The following is a 23,285-nucleotide window of genomic DNA, read 5'->3' on the forward strand; positions in this document are numbered from 1 at the left end:
TTTCTAGCCATTTTGAGAGTGTAATCGAACCCACAAATGTAATGCTCCAGATTCTCAACTGGCTCAAAGGAAGGTCAGATTTATAGCTCCTCTAAACAGCAAAACTGTTTACAGCGGTGCTAACATAATTGCACAAGGGTTTTCAAGTGTTTTCTAATCATCCATTAGCCTTCTAACACAGTTAGCGAACACAATGTACCATTAGAACACTGGAGTGATGGTTGCTGGAAATGGGCCTCTATACACCTACTCTATGTAGATATTGGACAGTTGCAGCTAGAATAGTCATTTAGCACATTAACAATGTATAGAGTGTATTTAGGATTAATTGAATGTGATCTTCATTGAAAAAAAACTGTGCTTTTCTTGTAAAAATAAGGAAATTTCTAAGTGACCCTAAACTTTTGAACGGTAGTGTATATATACACACTGATAGCAACACCGCAGAAGAAATGCTAGCAGAGGCTTCCAGTATCCGTAGTTTCAGTTGCTGCACATCTCGTATCTTCACAGCATAGACAATTGCCTTCAAATTACCCCAAAGATAAAAGTCTAAGGGGGTCAGATCGGGAGGCATTTCTTCTGCAGTGTTGCTATCAGTGTGTGAAGAGTGGGAGAAGAGGGTTGCATTGACAATCCAACACAATGGGCAGCACTTTGAACATATTTTATAAGTGATCAGAAACTTGTAAATAACTCATGAAAGAATAAAGTAACGTTAAAACCAAGCACACCATTGTTTTTCTTGTGAAATTCTCGATAAGTTTGATGTGTCACATGACCCTCTTCCCATTGAAAAAACTAAAGTTGGATACAAAATGGCTGACTTCAAAATGGCCGCCATGGTCAACACCCAGCTTGAAAAGTTTCCCCCCTCCCATATACTAATGTGCCACAAAACAGGAAGTTAATATCACCAACCATTCCCATTTTATTTAGGTGTATCCATATAAATGGCCCACCCTGTATATTTATATATATATATATATATATATATATATATATATATATATATATATATATATATATATATATATATATACACACACACATAGACAGATAGATGCTAGAAAAAGTACCCGGCGCTGCCCGGGTTTAACGTGTTGGTCTGTTGGTCTGTCTATTTGTGTGTTCATTGGATTTGTTCCAAGAGTGCCCGGAAGTCTAATCCATGCCCTCGTATTTTCTTAGTTTATAGGGAAATCGCTAGTAGCTCTATGTACCCCGGCAGTAACACACTGTTTATTTAAATTGTAACTTCCTAAATACCTAACAGCTAAACTGGTAGTAAATGGAGTCATAAGACTGTGACAGAGCCTGTTGATTAACAGCATTGGCAGTTTTATTACCAGTTGGCCATAGACTATGGTTGGATCATAATTGAAAACCGCATCATGCATGAAAGCCCACTCATTAGCACGGTGAACATGATGATGTGCTCTATCAGCTTGCTAACTGGCCCAGGTTCGGACAGGAGTCTTTGCGTTTCTGAGAGCCACTGTCTCATCTGTTGCTGAGAGCCCGAGTTTGCTGAGGAGTTTCAGCAGCTCGAGCAGCAGAATGATGCATTCGATCAGCTTGGAAGAGTAGTATCTGCAGCTAGTAATGCAGCTTTCCTCCTGGCCATCAGTAATCTGATTGGTTGCTATGGGTAACCGCTCCCCTGTACCTTCCCATCTAGGATTATCTTGTAAAGTGCACTACCTGCTACTGCCAGATAAAATCATCTTTACCATACAAGTGAATGTCTGTATTCGCTTTTATAGTATTAGATCGTGATCATGTGATAATGGCTGATAACAGAGAACAACAGCACGGTTGGGACCTTTACAAAAACCTTCCTGAACACCCGATGTACCTATGTGCCAAATTTGGGGTAAAATATTTCAGGCGTTTGGATGCCTTTAGAGGACGACAAACAGACTTTCACTATAATGGCTGATAACAGAGAACAACGGCAAGGTTGGGACATTTACGAAAACCTTCCTACACACCTGATGTACCTATTTGCCAAATTTGGGGTCAAATTGTTCAGGCATTTGGATGCCTACAGAGGACAGACAAACAGACATTCACTTTTATAACATAGAATAGCAGAGTTACCCGGCTTCACACTGGTGCATTTGTTTGATGTTTGTGTGTGTGGTTAAAAACTTCATTTCCTGCTGATATGAAGCCAACATACCCAATAAAGTCCAAGTGCAGAGTTCCTTTTTGGAGGCATGACTGGTCTGAAAGGGGTTAAATTTATGGGAATGCTGAAATCCACAGGGTTGGTTCTGTTGAGAGATTTCAGCAGCTTGGGCAGCAGCCATTCACTTTGCCACAAGAGTCTTTCGTCTAAGTGCAAGTTCCTTTTTGGAGGCATGACTGGTATATTTCAATTTATGAGAATGCTCAAATCCAGTATAGGTATAGTTAGTTTACAGCGAGTAACAGGTCGAGTAAAGTAAAATGGCTTGGTTATTACGGAAACCTGGTCTAAAACTGTGTGTATGTGAGTGAGGCTAAGAATGAAGGACCTGCGAGCTTCTATTGGCTAACACAGGTCATCTGAGTTGATATGAAGGTCCTTGATGTGGAAGCCAGAGGTGTCATAAAACCTTCGGAAGCACGTGATTTACTTATGTGCCAAATTTGGTGCAGATTGGTCCAGTAGTTTGGCTGTGCATAAAGAACAGACATCACACAACAGAAATAAATTTATATATACATAAAAGGTACTATACATGCTACCCTGGTAGTTCTGCCCATCATAATGGCATCACATCTTATATGTTGTCCAGGAGATTCGCATACAACATATCCCAAAATAGCTTTGTTGAATATATGGAATAACATTGATTGCCAGAGAGGACCACAATAGTGGAAGTTGGGTTGATATTTTCCAGTGGAGAAACCATGACCTATTGTATAGATAGAAAAAAATAAATCCCAATCCCTTATGAACCTAGTTTCCTTCCATGTAATTTGAAAGATTTAATTGACATACAGCACTATATAGTCTTGTATAAATAATAATAACACATCAACATAGTCTGTTATTGAAAGTTTTATTTTTTGTAAAAATATAAAATTTTGTATCTTACACTACAAAAAAAAAAACATTTTCACAACCAAAATGCACATATAGCGTCAGCAGGGAGAAATGGAAGGGATAATCACAGCATTTCTAATCTACATATGCTGGTTGATGACATCAACACTTCATCCAGTGGCAGCTTATTAAAGAGACTCAGTTTTGTTCACAAATGAGGAAATGTTGGTTTTGCTATACTCCAAAAATAGTTTAATGGTGGTTATGTAGTAACACACAAAACGTCATGGGGCCAAGCATGGCCATTTGAACATTTTTTTTTAATTAAATTTTGACTGTAAAATGTGTTTAGCGAAATTTGGCTCCTAAATAAAGATATCAATACAGTTCAATACCTTATTTGTAAATCAATGCATACAAGTAATATTAAACAATGTAGACACCAAGTACAGTACCAATGGATAGTGACTTGGCAGCAGTAGGGACAGATGCTTAAATAATGGTTATATGCAAACATATCCATTATGAAGCTGGGCAATTGTTACAAAAACAATGGTGGTATTACATTGTCATACCACTAAATAAGTATGAAAAGTACCAACCTGATGCATTATTGAGGACTTCAAGAGAACTGCCAAAATACTGTTGGTTAATTACATAATACCATATACATTGTAGCATGGAGCCAATGAACCTCATAATACCATATACATTGTAGCATTGAGCCAATGAACCTCAAAATTCCAAATACATTGTAGCATGGAGCCAATTAAACTCATAATACCATATACAATGTAGCATGGAGGCAATGAACCTCATAATACCATATACATTGTAGCATGGAGGCAATGAACCTCATAATACCATATACATTGTAGCATGGAGACAATGAACCTCATAATACCATATACATTGTAGCATGGAGCCAATGAGCATCATAATACCATATACATTGTAGCATGGAGCCAATGAACCTGATAATACCATATAAATTGAAGAATGTAGCCAATGAACCTCATAATACCAAATACATTGTAGCATGGAGCCAATGAACCTATTTTTGCAGATGACACCAAGCTATGTAATATAGTTCAGTCTATGGAAGATGTTCGTAAATTGCAAGCAGATTTAAACAAACTAAGTGTTTGGGCATCCAATTGGCAAATGAAGTTTAATGTAGATACATGTAAAGTTATGCATCTGGGTACGAACAACCTGCATGCATCATATGTCCTACGGGGAGCTACACTGGGGGAGTCACTTGTTGAGTAGGATCTGGGTGTACTTGTAAATCATAAACTAAATAACAGCATGCAATGTCAATCAGCTGCTTCAAAGGCCAGCAAGATATTGTCATATATTAAAAGAGGCATGGACTCGCGGGACAGGGATGTAATATTACCACTTTACAAAGCATTTGTGAGGCCTCATCTAGAATATGCAGTTCAGTTCTGGGCTCCAGTTCATAGAAAGGATGCCCTGGAGTTGGAAAAAATACAAAAAAGAGCAACAAAGTTAATAAGGGGCATGGTGAATCTAAGTTATGAGGAAAGATTAAAAGAATTAAACCAATTTAGCCTTGAAAAAAGACAACTAAGGGGGGACATGATTAACCTATATAAATATATTAATGACACATACAAAAAATATGGTGAAATCCTGTTCCATGTAAAACCCGTAAAAAAACAAGGGCGCACTCCATCCTTCTGGAGAAAAAAAGGTTCACCTGCAGAGGCGACAAGCCTTCTTTACAGTGAGAACTGTGAATCTATGGAATAGCCTACCGCAGCAGCTGGTCACAGGAGGGACAGTAGATGGCTTTAAAAAAGGGTTAGATTATTTCTTAGGAACTAATATTTTTTTGTTCTATGTGTAGAAATTTTTACCTTCCCTTTTCCCATCCCTTGGTTGAACTTGATGGATATGTTTCTTTTTCCAACCGTACTAACTATATAACTATGTAACCTCATAATACCATATACATTGTAGCATGGAGCCAATGAACCTCATAATACCATATACATTGTAGCATGGAGCCAATGAACCTCATAATTTCATATACATTGTAGCATGGAGGCAATGAACCTCATATTACCATATACATTGTAGCATGGAGCCAATGAACCTCATAATACCATATACATTGTAGCATGGAGCCAATGAACCTCATAATACCATATACATTGTAGCATGGAGCCAATGAACCACATAATACCATATACATTGTAGCATGGAGCCAATGAACCTCATAATACCATATACATTGTAGCATGGAGCCAATGAACCTCATAATACCATATACATTGTAGCATGGAGCCAATGAACCTCATAATTTCATATACATTTTAGCATGGAGCCAATGAACCTCATAATACCATAAACATTGTAGCATGGAGGCAATGAACCTCATAATACCATATACATTGTAGCATTGAGGCAATGAACATCACAATGCCAAACATATAGTAGTATAGATTAAATTAACCTCAAATACCATATACTGTACACTGTAGTATGGAGTGAATGAACCTCATATGTGTTTGTTTTTTAACCCATTCGTGTTTATTTGTATTTATATTTGTCTTCCACGTGTCAATAATTTAACAAAGCACAGTACATGGAAAGCAATTATTAATAACCTGTTTATTCTTGAGCTCCATGACATTAGAATTCAATTGACATTAATGTATATCACAGCTGTAACATGGTGTGAATGGTAAAAGTGATTTTTGACATGCCAAGCATTTCTGAACTGTATTAACCATGATACTCAGTACAATCAAAGAGCTGCAGCTCACTGTTTCTATATGTATTGTGACAAAGTGGAGCAGAAAATGAGATGGAATGAGAAAAATAAAATTGTTTAACTTAACTTAGTCTACACACCCTGTAGCAATTCCGGATGACAGTGAAACAGTCAAAGATACCAAGAACGTATCGCTGTCATACGCTCATTTTACATGGCAACCTACAGTATCTAAACAGCCCATAAGTGTTCACTAAATGTAATATCATTTACACTGCATGTTTGTTTTTGTTTTTTTAATGGAGTACAAAAAAACCCACAAAATGGGTAGTAAGTATATGTAGTGTTCAATACAAATGAACTTTGTTTAGTAGTAGTTATGTAAAATCCCTCTTATTTTTAGGAACAATGTTATGAGGGTTGCAGCTATAGGGGATGCAGGATGCAGAGATAGCAGTCGCCCTGTTTTTTTGCTTTTTATTAGCGGGTTCCAAAGGCCCTTCTGCCACAAATAAACTGACCAGTAATATAAATCAGGGTTCGCCTAAAGATTTTGAATTGGGGCCCAGGAGCTTCAAGTTACGCCTCTGAATGTTATGATACTGTAATGCAACTTTCTAATATATTTTGTTTTTCAAGTCCTTACCATTCTCAAGATGTCTGCCTGCTGTCAGTGAATAGAATGTATGCATTTAAGAATTATATATATTTAGCCTGGTACGAACAAGTCTGAGCAATCCTCTATGAGCTAAGCAAGGCATAAGCATCTCTCTTGACCTGGACTCCAGGTGAACTCCTCACTGCAATTGATACATTAGATCAGTGTTTCCCAACCATTTCAGCCTTGGGGAACCCCATAACAATTTTTTTTTTATCTCAGTGAACCCCTACCAATTAATTATTTTACAAAAGACAAAAAAACGCTAACAACAAGTAGTACGCAACATTGTGGCATTTTGCTGCGATTTTCAGGACATTTTTTACACACACACACACACACACACACACACACACACACACACACACACACACACACACACACACACACACACACACGTGTGTGTGTGTGTGTGTGTGTGTGTGTGTATGTACCCCAGCTGTGCAAGTTAGGCATGAGTGCATGAGTTATTACTTTTTAGGTCCCTGGTTGGCAATGGCTGCATTGGATCATATCTGTCAATGCGATTACCTTAATGAGCAGTTAATCTTTTAAACAATTAAAGGGGCTGTATAAGATTAAAGCAATTATTGTGCTTAGTTTTTTTTCTAGATACTACACTGCTCTTCTCCTGCTCACCACTAAGGGTATGTGCACAAGCAAAATCAAAAACGTCTGAAAATACGGAGCTGTTTTCAAGGGAAAACAGCTCCTGATTTCCAGAAATTTTTTAAGCCACTCGCGTTTTTGCGGTGTTTTTTACGGCCGTTTTTGGAGCTGTTTTTCTATAGAGTCAATGAAAAATGGCTCAAGAAGTGACATGCATTTCTTTTTTTACAGGCGTCTTTTAACGCACCGTTTTTTGAAAATGAGATGTAAAAAAATGCCCCGTCGGAACGTCAGATGTTTGTAGGTGTTCTGCTTCGGTGTTTTCAGGCGTTTTTGGAGGCGTAAACGCCCCGAAATACGCCTGAAAACACTACGTGTGCACATACCCTACCCTAGGGCTGCGATACTGGAAAGACACCTAGAATTAAATGTGAAGCTATTTCTGGAGAAAGCAGACCTTATTTCTAAGCTATAAAGAGGACCTGGCATGTCCCCAAAAAAGATAAATTGCCGCCTGGATTTCTGCACCAATGGGGCGTGAACCTAGGCCGCTCCATTAATGCCCAGTGGTAGAGACCGCCCAGTTGTCAATTTATTCATGAATTAGCATATAGGTGGCCGAAACAAATGGGCTGATTGCAGGGGAATGGAAGCACGTAGAGAGATTTAAAAAAAACGGTGCTGGGATCAAGGGGAAGACAGGAATCCAGGTAAAATCTCACAGTGTGGAGGAGCCTAAATAGAGCAGCAGTTAGCATGCGCCCGGACACTTTATTCAATGTCTATGGGACTGACAGAAACAGCCAAGAACTGTGCTCGGCTGTTTCCATCAGTCCCTTAGATTTTGAAAAGAGGGTCAGCATGCATGCAAGATTGCAGCTCCATTCAAGGTCAAGCAGTGCGGAGGAACGGGAGGTTCAGAACCCCTTTCTTGTGATTGGCAGGAGGTTTAGCGGTGGGGCCCCTAACAATGAGACAATCTGTGGAATGGTGATAATTGTCGATTTTATTCATAGATTAAGTTATCCTACCACTACATGGGTGCATAGAGGTGTAAGAGATGTCAAGTGCTTAAATATATCAGACATAGGTCTGTGTAAATGGGCTTTTTTGCTTTTTTTCCTCCTCTACTGTAATTTCTGACCACAACTTTCTCAAAGTAAAGCTTCCATAAGTAACAATGACTGTATAATATATATCTTTCTTACTTTTTTTCTGTGGTTATTCAAATTTTTATTCAGTGCTGTATAGAAAAAAAACGGTTGTTATCTGTAAGATAACAGAAGCGCTGTGGGACTTTTCAACTTAGAATTGTGCTATTTAGTTTTTTTTAATATGCCCTTCCAACATTACAGTTTTACTTTTAATGAATTACCGATATTGTGGCTTTACTTTTACTCTAATTATAGCTTGCTAACCATAATATACCCTACAGTTTAGAGTATCTAAGCAGTCTGATATACATATTAGAAACTGCATCTGTTAATGAGCAGAGGTGCAGGATACCCTCAAAGTACTATAGATAGACACTTAATGAGAGTAACAGATCCATCAACAGCACATTGTTCATTGTTTCCACGTGACCAGAGGAATTTATTTGTTTCTCTACACTGGACAGATTAGAAACTCACTCTAAAATAGATGAGCAAAGCATAGAAAAGACAATAAGATTTATATTATAAAGAAGCTAGACTAAAAAAATGGATATTCAAAAACAAACACATATGACAGTAGAGGGTAGTGTGTGTGTGTGTGTGTGTGTGTGTGTGTGTGTGTGTGTGTGTGTGTGTGTGTGTGTGTGTGTGTGTGTGTGTGTATAGTGTATAGTATGTTATTAGGTGCAGATTTATTTCAGCTTTTGTTATATAAAAAAGAAAATATTTACTTTTATATATTATTTGCCATTTTTACTTTTAGGCTGAATGCACACGTTGCATATTATGTGCGGATTTTCCACGCGGATTTTCATGTGGCAAATCCGCAGCGTAATACAGTACCAGCAAAGTAAATGAGATTTCAAGAAATCTCATCTACATGGTGCAGATTTCTCCTGCACATAAAATGACCTGTGTTGCGTATTTTAAAATCTGCAGCATGTAAATTCTTCTTGCGTTTCCGCTTGCGAATTGTATCTGAGTAATTTTAAAGAAAAACGCACCAAAATACGCAGCATAAAAATTCACCTATTTTCGCATCATAATGTAAAAACTGCACCTAAAAATGCATTAAAAAAACGCACCATTAGGTGCGGTTTTAGCTGCGGAATTACGTGCGTATACCTACGGTTTTGATGTGGATTTTCCACATTAAATCATGCAACGTGTACATTCATCCTTAGGGTAAGTTCACACGTAGCGTAAATACTGTGAATTTCCCGCAACGGACTTTGTTGTGGAAAATCCACAGCGTAATACAGTAGGGGCAGAGTGGATGAGATTTGAAGAAATTTCATCCACAACCTGCGTAAATGATGAGCGGAAAAAAGCTCAGAAATTGACCTGCGGTGCAGTTTTTTAATCCGCAGAACGTCAATTGTATTTGTGTATTTGCTGCGTTTTTGTTTCGGGTTTTTCCATTGAATTCAATGGGAAGTAAAACCTGCAACAAATAGCAGATGTTCCGATTTCTGCGGTGCAAAAGCTGTGCTTCTTCGCCCAGGCCGGCCTCCCACAATGATGTTTCATCCCAATCACATGCTGCAGCGGTCACATGGGATGAAATGTCAGCCCGAGGGACACGTCGCCATGGTAAGTACTGTATATCCATTTTATTTTTTTTTCATTGCAGGATTTCCGCAGAAGACATTCCGGCCAAATTAGTGCGGTTTTTCGTCCCGAATTCCCTGCAGGTAGCAGGGCGGATACGCTGTGTACTTTTACGCAGTGTATCCACCGTGTGAACTTACCCTAAGGGTAGGAACACACACAGCATTTTCAGTGCGGATACACTGCGTTAAGCTGTGCAGCGTATCCTTCCTGAACACCGCAGGGAATGCCTTCCGAAATCCCGTACCATGCTGTTGTGCGTTATTTCGGGTGTATATTCCGCTGCCTAAATGATCGCACATACTAACTCCCTCCTCTGACGTCTGCTCCGGCCTCCCTGGTTGACGTTGCAGGTCCATGTGACGCTGCAACCTGTGATTGGCTGCAGTGGTCACATGGCCTGTAACGATATCCAGGGAGGCCGGACTGGAGAAGAAGCAGGGAACTCTGGGTAAGTCTAACTTTATATTTATTTTTTCTTACTTATTTTTTCTTTTTGAGGCGCATCACTGTGATTCCGTCGCAAATATCGCAACACACTGCTTTGTTGCGGGTTTAAGCACCCCATTGAATTCAATGGGTAAACTGCAACAGAAGATTTGCGTATCCGCAGAATTAATTGGCATGTTGCGGTTGAAGTAACCGCACCGCAGGTCAATTTATGTGCGTTTTTTTCGTCGGAAATTTACCACAGTGTGGGGACGAGATTTGTTGAAATCTCACCCACACTGCTGCTACTGTAATATGCTGCGAATATTCCGCAACTAATCCGTTGTGGAAAATCTGCAGTGTTTACGCTGTGTGTGTTCCTACCCTAAGGGTGTAGTCACATGTGGCAGATTTTGTTGCAGAAATTTCTGCGACTGAAAATCAGTTCCATTCATCTGAATAGCACTTGCATAAGGGCATGCCCACACGTGGCGGATTTCCTCCGCAAATGTCCGCATCAATGCCGCACCTAATCCGGGTTGCGGATTACGGCTGCGGATCTGCCCAAAATGTGCAGTAAATTGATGCGGACTAGCTGCTGCGGACTGCGGGAAAAGTGCTTCCCTTCTCTCTATCAGTGCAGGATAGAGAGAAGGGACAGCACTTTCCCTAGTGAAAATAAACGAATTTCATACTTACCGGCCGTTGTCTTGGTGACGCGTCCCTCTTTCGGCATCCAGCCCGACCTCCCTGGATGACGCGGCAGTCCATGTGACCGCTGCAGCCTGTGATTGGCTGCAGCCGTCACTTAGACAGAAACGTCATCCTGGGAAGCCGGACTGGAGACAGAAGCAGGGAGTTCTCGGTAAGTATGAACTTCTATTTTTTTACAGGTAGCTGTATATTGGGATCGGTAGTCACTGTCCAGGGGGCAGAAACAGTTACTGCCGATCGCTTAACTCTTTCAGCACCTTGGACAGTGACTATTTACTGACGTCACCTAGCAACGCTCCCGTAATTCCGGGAGCCCCATTGACTTCCTCAGTCTGGCTGTAGACCTAGAAATACATAGGTCCAGCCAGAATGAAGAAATGTCATGGCAAAAAAGCAAGACGCATCCGCAGCACATATAACATGTGCATGACAGCTGCGGACTTCATTGCGGAACTTAGAATCTCCATTGAAGTCAATGGATAAATTCCGCCATGAGTCCGCAACCAGTCCGCCACTGCTCCGCAACAGACAGAGCATGCTGCGGACACCAAATTCCGCTCCGCAGCCTATGCTCCGCAGCGGAATTTTACGCATCGTCTAAACGAACACTTCTAAATAGAAGTGGAAGTCAATGCAGAAACGGCTCCGCTGCGGATTAACGCTGCGGAGTGTCCGCAGCGGAATTCAAGTGAAATTCCGCCACGTGTGAAGCCAGCCTAAACCTGTGCACATGCTGCAGAAACAACTGAATGTAACTGATTTTCAGTCGCAGAAATTTCTGCAACAAAATCTGCCATGTGTGAATCCACCCTAATTGAGAATATAAATCTGTAAAAAAATAAATATGAGAGGAGTGTCTTATAATAAAAACATGTATCATAGGTCATGAAAGCTATTACTAATGCAATGATAATCATATATTCAGATAAAGACTAAAGTTATCTGTACATACAGTGAAGGAAATAAGTATTTGATCCCTTGCTGATTTTGTACGTTTGCCCACTGTCAAAGACATGAACAGTCTAGAATTTTTAGGGTAGGTTAATTTTACCAGTGAGAGATAGATTATATATAAAAAAAAAACAGAAAATCATATTGTCAAAATTATATATATTTATTTGCATTGTGCACAGAGAAATAAGTATTTGATCCCTTTGGCAAACAAGACTTAATACTTGGTGGCATAACCCTTGTTGGCAAGCCCAGCAGTCAGACGTTTTTTGTAGTTGATGATGAGGTTTGCACACATGTTAGATGGAATTTTGGCCCACTCCTCTTTGCAGATCATCTGTAAATCATTAAGATTTTGAGGCTGTCGCTTGGCAACTCGGATCTTCAGCTCCCTCCATGAATTTTCAATGGGATTAAGGTCTGGAGACTGGCCAGGCCACTCCATGACCTTAATGTACTTCTTTTTGAGCCACTCCTTTGTTGCCTTGGCTGTATGTTTCGGGTCATTATCGTGCTGGAAGACCCAGCCACGAGCCATTTTTAATGTCCTGGTGGAGGGAAGGAGGTTGTCACTCAGGATTTGACGGTTCATGGCTCCATCCATTCTCCCATTGATGCGGTGAAGTAGTCCTGTGCCCTTAGCAGAGAAACACCCCCAAAACATAATGTTTCCACCTCCATGCTTGACAGTGGGGACGGTGTTCTTTGGGTCATAGGCAGCATTTCTCTTCCTCCAAACACGGCGAGTTGAGTTAATGCCAAAGAGCTCAATTTTAGTCTCATCTGACCACAGCACCTTCTCCCAATCACTCTCAGAATCATCCAGATGTTCATTTGCAAACTTCAGACGGGCCTGTACATGTGCCTTCTTGAGCAGGGGGACCTTGCGGGCACTGCAGGATTTTAATCCATTACGGCGTAATGTGTTACCAATGGTTTTCTTGGTGACTGTGGTCCCAGCTGCCTTGAGATCATTAACAAGTTCCCCCTGTGTAGTTTTCGGCTGAGCTCTCACCTTCCTCAGGATCAAGGATACCCCACGAGGTGAGATTTGTCGATTGACAGTCATTTTGTATGTCTTCCATTTTCTTACTATTGCACCAACAGTTGTCTCCTTCTCACCCAGCGTCTTACTTATGGTTTTGTAGCCCATTCCAGACTTGTGCAGGTCTATGATCTTGTCCCTGACATCCTTAGAAAGCTCTTTGGTTTTGCCCATGTTGTAGAGGTTAATTGATTAATTGAGTCTGCGGACAGGAGTCTATTTTACAGGTGACCATTTAAGACAGCTGTCTTTAATGCAGGCACCAAGTTGATTTGGAGCGTGTAACTGGTCTGGAGGAGGCTGAACTCTTAATGGTTGGTAGGGGATCAAATATTTATTTCTCTGTGCACAATGCAAATAAATATATAGAATTTTGACCATGTGATTTTCTTTTTTATATATATATATATATATATATATATATATATATATATATATATATATATATATATATATATATGTATATATAATCTATCTCTCACTGGTAAAATTAACCTAGCCTAAAAATTCTAGACTGTTCATGACTTTGGCAGTGGGCAAACTTACAAAATCAGCAAGGGATCAAATACTTATTTCCTTCACTGTATTGGCAGTAGGGAGTATTTTACTTGCTTTTCATTGTACATTCATCCATTGTGCATTGTTTTTTATATAAAGGGCCATCATGAAATAATATTATATCTAAGGGAACACTGCAGTTTTAATAATCAAATTCAATTGTTATATACATCTTTTTATTTATTCCTTTTAATAGGTTACTATGAAGTAAGTTGGATAAATGTTTATTAAATTGCGCAAAAATCCTTTTCTAAGTAGTAAAAAATAAATACTAAACATCTTCATGCAACTTTAATCAGAAAAATTCCAATGATCAAGTATGTCAATGTATATAGTTATCGGTTAACCACATTTGGATCTTGGGAATAGTATTAGCTACTTGTCCATCACAACCATTGATGTGTGAGTTATGCAAATTTGGATTTTAAATGAATTGGTTAAGCACTGAGCTTCCGAGGCGCTTGAAGTCAGAGGTGACTATTCTGGATCCCAGCTAGAGACCAGCAATGTCACAGACGTGCTGGTGGCAAGTATTTCTGATGCTCTAGGAGAACTTCTGCCTCTTGCATTTTCCAGGAATGACGGCCTCTGTTCTACAGCGTTGGAGTGGGAAGTATTAGGTTAGTATATTTTCTATTATGCTATCTAACATGTGTCTTTTTTTGCTATAAAAAATAAAGCAAAATTATCTATTTTATCCATTTATTATCAAAGGGTCCACTAGGCTTGAGATAAACTGGAGACTTTATTCATAACAATGCCAGTCTTATGATGACAGGACTATTAATCAATCAAACAATTTCAGAAGAGGTGACAGCACCAAAATGTTTGTTCACCTAGTGTGTGATGTTTTGACCATAATAGTCTTTATTCTCCTTGATAAAGACTACTATGGTCGAATTGTCGCATGCTCGCTAAATAAACACTTTGACTTTGAACACCAATGGGAGTGTTGTCTCTTCTTCTGAAATTGATTGACTTTGGCTTGTGGGAAACCTTGGGCGGTTTCAAGGGTTATGTGCACTTGACCTTGATCCCTGTTTCGGGACAATATCAGTGTAACATCCACGGCCGCGGACTACTCACCCCCCGACGGCCGCAGCCATGGTCTTGTTGGCGCTGGTCCGCATCTCCTCCCCAGGAGATGCCAGCGCTCACTTCCTCTCCACTCTGCTGTGTCGTATAGGGTGCACATGTTTAACATCACTAATTAGCCCATGATTACCCTGGACTTAAGTAGGGCCCTGCCCTTTTGCTCATTGCCTGAGTGTTGTTCGTGTTCCTCTGTTAGTCTTGCAAATGGTCCCTTAGTGTTATCCTGTTCCCGTTGTTCCCGTACCCTGCTACCTGTATCATGTATCCCGTGTTTTAGTTGTTCTTGTGCCCGCTATAGTGTTGGAGTCGAGTTCTGCCATCTGCCACGTCTGCTGTGTTACACCACGTCTGGTGTCATCTGTCTCGTCTGCATCACCTACCGTCAAGATCCCATCTGTGCCTAGCCGTTGCTACTGTCTGGACTATCACAGGTACACTTGTGCTGGGACTATATATATTAACTTGGTACACTGTAGTTTGGCCAGCTGCCATACTGCTATGGCAGTGCGGCCCAGTGGATCCACAAACCCACAGATCGTGATAGTACACTCAGGCCATGGACCCCGCTGGTCAACCCAAGACCATGACGACGTCACAAGTCATGCAGGCAGACATACGAGACCTTCGGTCACGACAGGACCAACTCTTCCTGGCGGTGAATTCCATTGCACATCGGCTGGATGCGCAAGCTTCAACCGCCACAACACCCGGTCCTGTTACTCCAGCTGTTCCTCCTGCTACACCACCTGTCAGTGTCAGTGCCGACTTCCGATTCTCGCTGCCACTACCTCCTCGCTATGACGGAGATGCGAGGTCCTGCAGGGGATTTCTAAACCAGTGCCAGATCCACTTCAGCCTACATGCCAGAGCATTTCCTTCTGATGGTGCTAGGATCGCATTCTTAGTCTCTCTCCTGGCTGGCAAAACCCTGACATGGGCGAATCCCATCTGGGAATGTCACGGACCAGAGACCTGTGACTTACAGTGCTTCCTACAAACATTCCGCACAGTATTTGAGGAACCTGGACGAGTCTCTACTGCAGCTGCATCCCTGCTAACCCTGTACGGACGAGACACCTCTGTGGGCGAGTACTCAATTCTGTTCCGAACCCTGGAGGCCGAGCAGACCTGGAACAACGATGCATTAGTGGCCACATTCTGGCAGGGTCTATCCTCTGAAATCAAAGACGAGCTTGCCGCTCGAGACCTGCCCTCTACCCTAGATTACCTCATTCTTCTAGCCACCCGGATTGACATGCGGATTCAGGAACGGTCTCAAGAGGTACACCGGTTCAGAAGACTTCCTAGGCTGGCTCCTACATTTCAGCAACCCCTGTTGCCCTCATTAGCTACTCCACCTGAGGAGCCTATGCAAGTAGACCGCCTTAAATTGTCTGTCCAAGAAAAACAACGCAGACGTACTTCGGGACTATGTCTGTACTGCGGCTTCGGAGGCCATTTTGTGCATCTGTGCCCCCAAAGAAACAAAAACTACAGTGTCTAGGTTTGGTTGGAGAGACAACCCTAGGCGTAAGGGTGCTAAATAAAAGACTCTCTGCCATATTGTCCATCCCCGTACCATAGTGTCTGGTGAAAAGACGCACCGGGTCTCTGCCTATCTGGACTCAGGATCCGCGGCAAACTTCATCCAGCAGAATCTAGTGAATCATGTCCAGTTGCCCACTGTTCCTCTGGAGACGTCTTTGGTTGTTGTCTCTGTGAATGGTCTTCCTCTGCCCGATCCGATCATGTCTGAGACCAAGCCACTGAAGCTTCAAGTTGGAGCTCTTCATACGGAACTGATTACATTCCTTGTCTTGCCTAAATCCGTCAATCCGGTTTTGCTGGATATGCTCCAGTTGCATGCTCCAGTCCTGGATTGGAGTTCAGGAGAAGTTCTCCAATGGGGCCCCAAATGTCCCCACCGCTAACTATTATAGATCCATCCCATCCAGCCTCTGCTGCCTTAGTCATTAGCGGGATTACCCACTCATTTTTCCCAGTTTGCAGACCTATTCAGCAAAAAGGAGGCTGAGATGCTTACTCCACACCGGTCTTATGACTGGTTCCTAACGCTTCTCCTACCTGTGGACGGGTGTATCCTCTCTCCTTGCCAGAGACTCAGTCCATGTCAGCCTATATCAAGGATAATCTGGAGAGGGGTTTCATAAGAAAGTCTTCCTCCCCGACCGGGGCCGGGTTCTTCTTTGTTAAGAAGACTGATCTCTTCGACCCTGCATTGAGAACCGTGGTCTCAACGAGATCATGGTCAAGAACAAATACCCATTGCCACTAATATCCGAACTGTTTGCCCGCATACGAGGAGCCAGGATTTTCTCTAAACTAGACTTGCGTGGGGCTTATAATTTGATCCGCATCCATCAAGGTGACGAGTGGAAGACGGCAATCAACACTCAAGACGGGCACTACAAATACCTGGTGATGTCCTTCAGTCTGTGTAATGCTCCCATGGTCTTCCAGGAATTCGTCAATGATATCTTCCAAGATCACCTCTATGTCTGTGTTGTGGTCTATCTCAATAATATTTAGATTTTCTCTCCAGATCCGACGACTCATCGAAGGCATGTTCGTCAAATTCTGCTGCGTTTACGGGAGAATTGCCTGTATGCCAAGCTGGAGAAGTGCGTCTTTGAAAAAAATCCCCTGCCCTTCCTGGGCTACATCATCTCGGATCAAAGTCTCCAGATGGATCCTGAGAAAGTAAGGTCCGTCCTGGAATGGCCACGTTCTCAGGGCCTGCGGTCCATACAGCGTTTTTTGGGATTCGCCAACTTCTATCGGCAGTTTATCCCAAACTTCTCATCACTGATAGCTCCCATCTCTACCCTTACCAAGAAGGGTGTGAACGCCAAGGTGTAGACCCCATAGGCAGAATCTGCATTTAATAGCCTCAAGAATGCCTTTACCTCAGCCTCGACCCTCCATTATCCTGCCGTCTCTCGACAGTTCTCGGCGGAGATTGACACTTCCTCTGTTGGTACAGGGCCAATTCTGTTCCGGAGAAGCTTCAAAGGAAAGGCAGTGGTGTGTGGCTATTACTCTAGAATTTTTTCCTCCTCTGAGCGCAATTACTCTATTGGGGATCGCAAGTTATTGGCCATCAAATTGGCGCTGGAGGAGTGGAGACATCTGCAAGAGGGCGCAGCTCATCCCATCCTGATATACACCCACCACAAGAACCTCATTTATCTCCAGTCGGCTCAATGGCTAAACCCTCGTCAAGCCAGTTGGTCGCTGTTCTTCACCCGTTTCCAATTTGTGCTCCACTACCGTCCTGCTGACATATATTTGAGGGTCGATGCCCTATCCAGGTTGATTGAGACAGAGGACATTGTGGAGTCCCCCCAATGTATCATAGACCCGTCCTGTATTATTACGGCTAATCCTCTGCAAGTTGGAGACATCCCTCCGGGGAGGACTTTTGTGTGGTTGACAGACAGGAGAAGAATCCTTCGCTGGGGACACAGCTCCAAACTGGCTGGACACGCGGGTATTCGTAAGACTCGAGACCTGATAACTCGTAATTTCTGGTGGCCCACGCTGCCCAAAGAGGTTATGGACTTTGTCTCTTCCTGTGTGTGCTTCAAACAAGGTTGCTCACTCCAAGCCTGTTGGTCTGCTTCAACCTCTGCCTGTACCCAATGCCCCTTGGCAGCACATTGCAATGGACTTTGTCTCTGACCTCCCTTCCTCAGCTGGATGCAATACTGTCTGGGTGGTGGTGGACCGGTTTTCGAAGATGGCACATTTTTTCCCACTGACCGGCCTACCTTCTGCTCCCCGACTGGCAAGTCTCTTTATTCAGCAGATCTTCCGCTTGTATGGCTTGCCCCTTCACATCTTGTCTGATCGGGGGGTTCAATTTATCTCAAAATTCTGGAGAGCCCTTTGTAAACTCCTGGATGTGAGATTGGACTTTTCCTCAGCCTATCACCCCCAGTCGAGAGGATTAACCAGATCATGGAGAATTCTCTCCGCCACTTAATCTCCATGCAGCATGATAATTGGGTACAGCTTCTTCCATGGGCTGATTTCTCGTATTACAACCAAATAAGTGAGTCCATCACTTCCACAACATTCTACATTGTGTACGGTCAACATCCTAGAATCCCTCTTCCTGTTTTGGCTACATCTCAGGTACCCGCAGCTGAGTCTGCATTTGGGGACTTTCTGCAAATCTCGCAACAGACCCGATCCTCTATTCTGCTGGCAGTTGATCGCATGAAGAGAAAGGTGGATAGAAAAAGAAGAAAGATGCCCCAGTATCTTCCGGGTACCAAAGTCTGGAAGTCTGGCTGTCCTCCAGGAATATCCATCTGAAGGTGCCTTCATACAAATTTGCTCATAGGTTCCTCGGACCTTTTAAGATCCTGCAACAGATAAACCCTGTCCCCTGTCTCCAACAAGCTTCGGCTGCCTCCTACCCTCAGAATCCCCAACTACTTTCATGTGTTCCCCTGAAGCCTGTGGTCCTGTACCGCTTCACTAAGACCCCTAGCCCTGCAGTTGTTCCCAGCGGTTCGTCCGATGTGTTTGAGGTAAAGGAGATCCTGGACTTCAAGAAAGTTGGAGGAAGAAATTTTTATTTGGTGGATTGGAAGGGGTTTGGTCTAGACGAGAGGTCCTGGGAGCCAGAAGAGAACCCCAATGCCCCTACCCTCATGAAGAAGTTCCTCTCTTGCTCTGGCCCCAAGAAGAGGAGGCGTAAGAGGGGGGATACTGTAACATCCACGGCCACAGACCGTCGGGACTACTCACCTCCCGACGTCCGGGACTTGTGAGCGCTGGTCCGCATCTCCTCCCCAGGAGACACCAGCACTCACTTCCTCTCCCCTCTGCTGTGTCCCGTAGGATGCGCGCACATGCTCACACCCGGCCTTAAAGGGCCAGTGTGCGCACATGTTTAACATCACTAATTAGCCCATGATCACCCTAGACTGAAGTAGGACCCTGCCCTTTTGCTTATTGCCTGAGCGTTGTTCATATTCCTCTGTTAGTCTTGCAAATGGTCCCTTATTTTTATCCTGTTCCCGTTGTTCCCGTGCCCTGCTACCTGTATCCTGTATCCCGTGTTGTAGTTGTTCCTGTGCCCGCTATAGTGTTGGAGTCGAGTTCTGCCATCTGCCACATCTGCTGTGTTACACCACGTCTGGTGTCATCTGTCTCGTCTGCATCACCTGTCGTCAAGATCCCATGTGTGCCTAGCCGTTGCAACTGTCTGGATTATCACAGGTACCCTTGTGCTTGGACTATATATGTTAACTTGGTAAACAGTAGTTTGGCCAGCTGCCATCCCGCTAATCGTGACAATCAGTAAGTTTGGTTTGAGGTTTGCTGCATCCTTTTCTCTGCAGGACTGGATAGAGAAACTTCTCTAGAAAGGTAACCTAAGAAAAAAGTCCACTGTGTCATTTGACCTAATAGACATAAGCATTAGCATAATTGTTTTGTGAGTAAAAAGTCTTCTTCTCAAACAAACCAAAAATCTTGTGCCTTTTCCCTTTAAAACAAACTCCAATTTGCTAATTTGGATATTGTGTGGGCATGCTCCATTGAAGTCTATGTGAGCTGTGAAATAGCCAAGCCTATCGACATGACATAAATGTCTTTAATGCGAAAATACCTATGATTCTACTGGTTCAGACAAGCTAACTAGCCACCTCAAGTGGTTTCAAATAGAAAAAGCAGATAGAGCAGATTGAACAGAGCTTGCTCTTCTTACCACAATTTTAACTGTTGAGATAGGAGTTCTTACAAGAAGGACCTTGTAGGGTAGGGCTGAGGGGCATTGTAAAGATAATTGTTTCATGGAGGTTTCTGTATCTACAATGATTATTAGAAGTTTTGACCAAGGTTTTTTTTGTTATATCAATCTGTATACTGTAAACTAGGGTTACTGAGAGTATTTCTGTCAATTAGCTTTGTGATAGTATTAGCACTAGTGTTGAAGTTAATGCAATTTATGCAAGTTAGGGCTCATGCACAAAGCAGAGGTATGTGCAGGAGATTGTATGGCGGCACACAGGGTCCTTGTGAGTCTTTACAGACAGGGAATCATTGTGCCGCTTTATAGTGCTCCATGCAGCTCCCTATTTCAGAGATATTTTCAGATAGAAGTAATGTGCTTGAGGCCTTAAGCTACAACCTAATTGAACCACCCAGTTTAAAGTATCCAGTGCTGTGGTTGAGTCCTCCAATACAACTACTGAGGGATAGGTAAAAGTCAATTTGAAAAAGGCAATCAAATTCATGCTGTCTTTGTCCAGCCCTGCTTTGTAGTTATCATTTTTGGGTTGCTATGGAAGCACCAGTTTTTCTTTGTCTTAATTCTTATGCATGAAATAATCGTAATACTGCAAATATGATCCTTTTGAAGATCATTGGTGAAAGTGCTATTTTACAATCAAAAAGTCAGCAAAAAAGAACAGAAGGGTAAAGCCACATACTGTATCATACAACTGAATGAAGACTGACATTAAATCTGTAGAGATGATTGAGGCATAGGCGCATTGCTCTTCAAGATTCCAGGCATACGTGATGGTGATCATTACATCTATCAGCAACTATTACCTGATCACTATTAGATATGTAATATATGCAAACAATAAGACATATTTTAATACCTTCTAAAGCTTTAATTGGTTACAAAACTGTAAGTTCCTTTGGGCCTCATATACTGTATCAAAACTGAGGGGAAAAGTATCCATTCATGTTACCCACAATAACGAATTAGATATCCCCTATTTTTTCTAAGTTGTGCTGGAAAATTCTACATGGATTCTGATTGGTCGGTATTGGTAACCACTTAATTTTTCCCAGAGACAGTTTTGCTACATGAGACCAATTGTATCTATATGTAATGTTTAACTCCTTAAAAACTAAAACACTTTAAGTATAAAACCACAAAATGAATATTTAGGAGTGTTATTTTTGTTTTTTCTTTATACATATACCCTGTTTTTGTTATATATATATTTTTTTAATAAAGCACAGTGGCCTTAGACATGACAGTATTTAGCTGATGGTTGCAAAAAAAGATATTTTAATATCTTTTTAATTCATTTGTTTAAAGTATCTTGAATCTCATCATGAGCGTCATAAGAAAAGAACGACAAACACATAGACATAAGTGGCAGCACAAAAAATGTACCTTGGAGTGTAGCAAACTGTACAATATTTACATTTTCATTATATTTAATGCATTAACCTTATCAGAAAGAGCAAACTAATAGGAAAACTCATAACACGAAAAATAAATATATTGTATTTGCAAATGATCAAGCAATTTGTTTGTACATACGCTTCCATATCTTAATACTGTGTAACAGCATTTTTACATTTACAAAAAAAAAGAAAAGATAACTATCAAGAAAATGTAGACATATTGCTCTTCAATACACCTTTGTAGACAATTGAGACTTAGTAAACGTCAGTAAACTGCAGCTTTTTTTTTGTTTCTAGGCCATATAAGGCTACAAAAACGTTTTAAATGATCCATTCAAGTAAGTCCTTGGAAGTATTTAGCGTGCTGCTACAATGAAAGCACTATCAAGATGCTATATACAATTCATGTACAAAGCATCATGGGAAGTCCTTTGTTACAGAAGCCAAAGAACAGGCTAACCTTACTTTATACCTCTAAGTCCAGCTCCTGGTCCCATGCATGTTGCAATTACTCATGACGAACGATGACACAAATAGAATAAAAAATAAATGGAAGTTTGAGTCAAATACTTATTTTTGAGTTATCTGTTGTGTGTTCATTGTGTCGTTTTCAGTTTTCTATAGCAGTATACTTCCCTTTTTCATTTCAGGTTTTCCTATGTCTATAAATCTCTGGGCAGGTTACAAAGTGCAGAATTGCTTGGTTGCGGAATGGCACAATTACAACGGCACCATCCCGTTCAATAACTGGGCTCTCATTTCTTGGATGCTATTCATTATCTTCTTCTGATGCCCAGCCAGAGTCACTCCGTACCTCCTCAGATCTCTGAAGAGGAAAAGACACAGAAGCTATTTACTAGCTGGGAAAAATACGAGAAATTCTCCACCAGTGACACAATCTACACAAGTTAATATTGTGCAGTCTCAGTTTTACCTATTATTTCACAATTGTGATCTGTATTTTCCAATCACATAAAATATTAAATAAAAAAACGTAAAAGTTTTAGGAAAGATATATATATATATATATATATATATATATACACACATATATATATATATATATATATATATATATATCATAAAAGATGAGTAAAAGGGGCTATTTGAACAAGTAAATATAAATTAATTTTATTCAAAAGCAATCTGTCAACATACTACTTCTAAATCTATGAGATACTATTTATAATGTGATTCAATGGGTGCTACAGAACTCCAAAGTCCCGTTCAAGGTGACGTTTAATAGTGCGCACTGTATGCGAATCATGGCACCTCTTGCTTGGCTATGGGGCAGCACATGGTTGCAGCTGTGACTATTTTCAACCACATGATGCCTCTCAGTCAATCAAGTTTGGAGGTGCCATAATCAGTATACGGCACATGCTTTTGGACAGCATCCCGAACTTTCATTTGGGGCGTCATTCAGAACGTGACTTACTTTATAAAGAGCATTTTATAAATACTCTAGAAAGAGATTACAGATTCAATTTAAC

At 41.4% G+C, this 23,285-nt stretch overlaps 1 protein-coding gene across 3 annotated transcripts in view; it reads right to left on the reverse strand.

Annotated features, from left to right (window-relative positions):
- Window positions 1-13,494: 13,494 nt before the first annotated feature.
- The window catches only part of EPHA5 (EPH receptor A5), a 350,419-nt gene continuing 340,628 nt past the window's right edge, over window positions 13,495-23,285 (reverse strand). For all 3 annotated transcript variants that reach the window (XM_075861931.1, XM_075861939.1, XM_075861921.1), the window contains one exon: window positions 13,495-22,618. In XM_075861931.1, coding sequence (XP_075718046.1) covers window positions 22,513-22,618 — 106 coding nt within the window. In that variant the 3' untranslated portion in view covers window positions 13,495-22,512. The remainder of the gene's footprint in view (window positions 22,619-23,285) is intronic.

Source organism: Rhinoderma darwinii, chromosome 1 (genome assembly GCF_050947455.1).
Source record: "Rhinoderma darwinii isolate aRhiDar2 chromosome 1, aRhiDar2.hap1, whole genome shotgun sequence".
Taxonomy (NCBI): domain Eukaryota; kingdom Metazoa; phylum Chordata; class Amphibia; order Anura; family Rhinodermatidae; genus Rhinoderma; species Rhinoderma darwinii.